At 41.8% G+C, this 5,871-nt stretch overlaps 1 protein-coding gene across 1 annotated transcript; it reads left to right on the plus strand.

Moving 5' to 3' along the window:
- Positions 1-1,700: 1,700 nt before the first annotated feature.
- On the plus strand, positions 1,701-5,355 carry LOC112069850 (sodium- and chloride-dependent GABA transporter 1-like; the record flags this gene model as incomplete). The annotated part of the gene is made up of 6 exons (XM_024137225.2): positions 1,701-2,137; positions 3,310-3,708; positions 4,008-4,139; positions 4,438-4,538; positions 4,930-5,039; positions 5,223-5,355. Coding segments are annotated over exons 2-6 (702 nt in total), but the record flags the coding sequence as incomplete, so codon positions are not given.
- Between the last annotated feature and the right edge of the window lie 516 nt (positions 5,356-5,871).

Here is a 5,871-nt window from a genome sequence, read left to right on the forward strand (position 1 = left end):
GAAGGCATCTTGCTACATCACACCGTTCAACCAGGAAACTACATCTCTGTCCCCTTCCTCCCTAACTTATAACTACATTAGTGGGCACCGCTAAACTAACAATGTGTTTAAACTCTCCACCATAAACAAATATAAGTGGAAAAAAGTGAACAAGGATAGAAGCAAGAAAGTAAGTAAGGACAGAGCCCTCCACACGGCCTCCCAACTACAAACACTCCCAGCATGCACTGAGAGAGAGAGAGAAGTAGAGAGAGAGACAGAGAGAGAGAAGCAGATGTTAAACACTATCAGTGTGGTATGTTATATCGAACAGCTCTCGTGGTATATGTATCCATCAAGTGTGCGTGGTATGTTATATAAGAACAGCTGTCGTGGTAGTGTATACAGCTGTTGTGGGTATGTTTATTGAGAAACAGCTGTCGTGGTAGGGTTTGTGAACAGCTGTCGTGGTAGGTGTAAAGCTGTTGTGGTATGTTATACTTTTATAACAGTTGTCGGTTTAACAACGTCGTTTATTGTAGGTCTTTCCACATTGGTTTTAAATCTGTGCTTTGTAGTCCAATGAAACGAGTTCCTATCAGAAGATGAAGGACCAGAAGCTGTGATACGGCAGAGAGAGTGGTACATACCTGAATAAGGCCTCACAATCCAAATGAGTGGGTGACTGTGGGTAGGAAATTAGAAACATTGTTGGCGCCAGGTGATTTGGGGCGATCGGGTCATGATGAAATCATCTATTCACCATTTGGTATGCATGGACTTCAAGCTTTGAAAGAATAGAGAGTGGATAAAACACCTAATCCCCATTCTAGCTGAGTGAGCCAATCAGAATGGAACACAGCAGAGGCCATCTTTCTGTTTAAGCTGTTTATCTCTTCGTCTCTGCACTTTTCCAAGTCTCAAACTCACTGAGGCCCAATCTCCCTGTGAGACACTATAGTGTCTACTAATCAATATATTAATTTGTCTCAACATTTTTGGGGTTCAATTCTGCTTTTAAAGTCTGTTTTTCCTCCGTCACCGGGGGTATTATATTTCATGAGACAGCGGATTAAAAAGATTACAGGCGCAGTTTTTTCAATTTATCTCCCACCCTCAGACTAGCTTTTATTGACTGGTTCCTCTTATCACAATTTGCCAGCAACCACAGCATGATTGGCATCTGCCTCCATATCTGCCACTCTCTGGGAATGGTTGGTTTCTCTGACATAAACAGAGGAAAAACTGCGGACGCACTAGCAGGTTTCGAAATTGCACCTACTGTATTCTACTATTTTAACTCTCAACAGTAAATTGAGACCCCGACTGAATTCATTGGGGGGGGGAAATTATGTGCAGGGAGACGCATTTGCCCAACCTGGAATAAGTCCCCAATGTGTAAATATCCCTCCCCCATCTCTCAGAAATTACAAAGTAAAGCTTTTCAACACCATAAAACTAATATTTAAAATATAAAAAAATCAAAATACCATTCCAAATTAAGTGGATTAATGGAACAATAAAATTGTTTCTGGGAATATCAACACGGTTAAGGGTATGATAACGTTCCTATATGTGAGCAATCACGTAAAGCTAACACAATGTTAAGTCATATAACTGTCTGTGAGTCACCCAATCAATTCGTGTAGAAAAAATAAATCTCCAAGTTGATGAAAAGAGACTATGCAAATAAAACCACGAGACAATAAGATGCTCCTTTCTCAAAACCACAGCGATCTCAGTGGTGGAAATGTTGGACACGGGGAGGGTCGACTTACAGATGACATTGACGCTATGTAGATGAGAACGGGGGGATTTGTGCTCCGTGTAACAGCCCTGGCCGCTGAAGATAGACGGTGTTACGAGGTGAAGCTGCTGCCTTGTTTTCGTGGTGTTGTTTCCCCGCTCTGCTCTCCTCTGCTTGGCTCTCTCCTTCGGCGTCACCAAGCGAACGGACAGCACCACTCACACCTTGTTCCTGCTTTCCTGCAAACTCACCTTTCCCATCAGGATCGTCGTTTAGTTCTGCTTATCTATCTCTAAAAAAATATTTTGATTTTGGTCTGCCCGGTTAGAAGCTTCACGAACACAACTTTTAGAAGAACGCACGGAATACTATAACATGTCCCACAATTCTGGCTGTCACAGCAGTTTGATTGTAAGTACAGCATTTACCGTTTAACAGTGTGGGAAAACTTCATTGCGATGGTCAGAACATTGGACAGAACAGTGTGAACCCATTTGGAGATGAGGAGTTGCGTCTCTGTGGGGAAAAACGGTGTTTCAGATGTTTGCGCACTGAGTAGCCGAGATGATTCGTCTACATTGGATAAATCAATGATATATATATATATATATTTTTTTTTTATCCATTCAACTTCAAAGAGAGTGATAAATCACATCATTCTACATTTGATTCGTTTTTTTGAAGTTCCATAATTCATGGAATATCATCAGCAAATGTGAAAGGAAGCGTAGGAGAGTGACTGACGCGTAAAGCTTGTCGCTTTTGTTTGCGGGCACTTATCCATCTCCATCTCTTTCCATAAATGTCAACTAGCTGATGGGAAAAAGGGGGAATATTTCACCATTATACTACAGATATAGAGGCACGGTATTATTCAAACAAATAAATGACWAAAAATACCAAAAGCATGACGTTGCCTAGCCAATGTTTCCACAAAACGCACAATGCGTTTTGACTTGTAACAGGAACGATTATTTTTTTTTTATCTACCAATTTACTTTTGTCTCACATTTATTATGAATAATTAAAGAAAAGTATATTCAAAGTATTTAACCTCGGATAATTAACAGACAAGCTAATGTATGTTAATATGAATGATCTGCATTCYGTTTTTATCTATAACGTTACACTCATTTGGGGGCATACATTCTAAGCCATAGCGTGTGAATAAATGTAATTTATCTTATTTTTTAGTCAAATTGATGGTTGAGTTCCGCTACAATTAACCATCCAAATGCTGAATAATTGGACAGCGGTGATGGCCTCCTCCTCTTAACAGTATTAAATGACCTGTCAGCGGAATGTGTGCTGTTTTAAAGTTGTATAAGGGASACATTGAGAGTAACGACGCTGTAAATCAACGGTCCCTGGCTGTTTAAAAAGCACCACAGGGTCCTCGTGTGATCTCTTGTCCCCTGCGCCAACAAAGTGACTCAATGAAAACTCTTCAAAACGGCCCATTTTCAGCGCTATACTTTAATTTGGATAATTTCCGTGTTAATGCAATATTATGTAAATATTTAGTGTCCTATCATTATTTTAAATGTCCTATTTGGTAACATTCTCTTGTTCTTTTTTTCCAGGTTCGCTTTTAACTTCCTCCGTATTCCCGCTTCCTTGTTCCCGCTCCTTCACATCCAACGGTCCATCGGCTGGGTAACGAACCGCGGAGCTGCTGTCTACGTGGATCAGTGGGGTTCAAATCTTCCAACCGCCTGCCAGCCTTGCCAGGAAATCAACATCTAATCAGAGAGASATGGCGACTAATGGAACTAAAGCCTCGGATGGACACGTTTTAACGGAGGTGAATGCGGAGCCTAATGACAAACCCAAAACCTTGGTCGTTAAAGTCCAGAAAAAGGAACTTCCCGAAAGAGAAAACTGGAGTGGAAAATTTGACTTTCTCCTGTCTTGCGTCGGGTACGCAATTGGACTCGGAAATGTCTGGAGATTTCCTTATCTATGTGGGAAGAACGGAGGAGGTAATCAAGATGTCGGCGCTTTCCCGTGTTTTCAAAAACAGAAGGAGGTTTAAAACTTGACCCTTCAAACAGGAAATGTGTTCTGGGTCCCTCATTTAAATAATCTAAATGGTCCCTTTTCTCTCCCGATTGAGCGTAATTATCATTAATTTTAGGCGCAGCAGTGTGATGCAAAAATATTGTCTTAACCTCTTAATCTCTTTGGATGATTTTAAATGTTCCCGGTATATCAATGCAAATGGTCACTTTTATTCACCATTACATTTTTTTGTTTACTTACCTTTTCACCTTCCATTCAGGGGCCTTCTTGATTCCATACTTTTTGACGCTCATATTTGCTGGCATGCCCCTGTTTCTGCTGGAAACGTCCCTCGGTCAGTACACATCGATTGGAGGGCTTGGKGTGTGGAAACTGGCTCCCATGTTTAAAGGTAAATCAAAAGCCTACGTTTAGAGGTTCAACTGAAATACGTCTCCATATATACCGACAATTAGCTCTCCTCATCCAATACTCTTTTTGCTGGTTGTCAATAAACTGATACAAATATTTGCAATTTCAGTGCATGTCTCCTCTCCCYGTTGTATTACAGATCAAACCACATATTTAATATAACTAGCTAAAGCTATTTTTTTTTTCTTCTTCCAATTAGTCAAGGTGTCACATCATTTCATTTTGTATTAACTGACGGTATATTACATTCCTAATTCTACGCTTCCCTGCTGTTCTAGGTGTTGGCCTGGCCGCTGCAGTGCTTTCTTTCTGGCTAAATATTTATTACATTGTCATCATTTCCTGGGCCATATACTATCTCTGGTCCTCCTTTACTTCTGTGAGTATGATGGATATTACTGCTTTTCTATGAAAAAGTTATAAAGTACCAAAAAAAACAAAAACGAATTAATGTGAGATTATTGCATTTCGTTCACTGGGAGGTTTTAAAAAGGAAAAGCACATTTCCCTGATGAATGTCTTTAAGTAGCATGACTGAGGACTGAAAGAGCAGGGGGCATAGGCCYCCTTTTCGGGTGTTATCCATTTGAATGCTGAAAAGAAAGAAATACTGTTTCTTTTATGTATAGTGAATTCAAAAGATWTCGAATTTGGCCATCAGTACCCTTTCAAAAAAAAAAGTGGTGCATGTCGCCTGGGTGAAAAGAGATGGGCAAAATGACAACACGTGAGAGAAAGAAAAAGAAAAAWCTCTGTCTTTGTTATTCCAGGAGCTACCATGGCAATCATGTGGAAATTCTTGGAATACAGAGCGTTGTTACACAAACTACAGCATCCCGAACGCTGTCAACCTCACCAGCGCCGTTCAGGAATTCTGGGAGTAAGAACATGTATTTTGTAATATTTATTAAAAGTTTGGTTGTTTTTTTGTCTCTGGTTAGACCAAACCAGTGTAGAAAATAATGAATGGGGTTGATGAAAAAGGATGTATAAACCAATTGTATTGACTGGTCGATTGATTGGTTGGTTGATAGATTGGTTCATTGGTTGATTTGTCCCGTAGACGTAACATGCACCAATTGACGGACGGTCTGGAGAAGCCTGGGGAAATCAGAGCGCCTCTCGCCATCACGTTGGCCATCGCCTGGGTCCTGGTTTATTTCTGCATCTGGAAAGGTGTCGCCTGGACCGGCAAGGTAAGAGGCAACACTGACTCAATTCAGAGAGACGGGGCTAAACCGCACTGAGGAATAGGCTGCCACTGACTCAATTCAGAGAGACGGGGCTAAACCGCACTGAGGAATAGGCTGCCACTGACTCAATTCAGAGAGGCGGGGCTAAACCGCACTGAGGAATAGGCTGCCACTGACTCAATTCAGAGAGACGGGGCTAAACCGCACTGAGGAATAGGCGCCACTGACTCAATTCAGAGAGACGGGGCTAAACCGCACTGAGGAATAGGCTGCCACTCGGCCTCAATTCAGAGAGACGGGCTAAACCGCACTGAGGAATAGGCCACTGACTCAATTCAGAGAGAACGGGGCTAAAACCGCACTGAGGAATAGGCCACACTGACTCAATTCAGAGAGACGGGGCTAAACCGCACTGAGGGATAGGCCCACTGACTCAATTCAGAGAGACGGGGCTAAACCGCACTGAGGGATAGGCAACACTGACTCAATTCAGAGAGACGGGGCTAAACCGCACTGAGG

The sequence above is a fragment of the Salvelinus sp. IW2-2015 genome, unplaced genomic scaffold (assembly GCF_002910315.2).
Source record: "Salvelinus sp. IW2-2015 unplaced genomic scaffold, ASM291031v2 Un_scaffold1132, whole genome shotgun sequence".
Lineage (NCBI taxonomy): Eukaryota > Metazoa > Chordata > Actinopteri > Salmoniformes > Salmonidae > Salvelinus > Salvelinus sp. IW2-2015.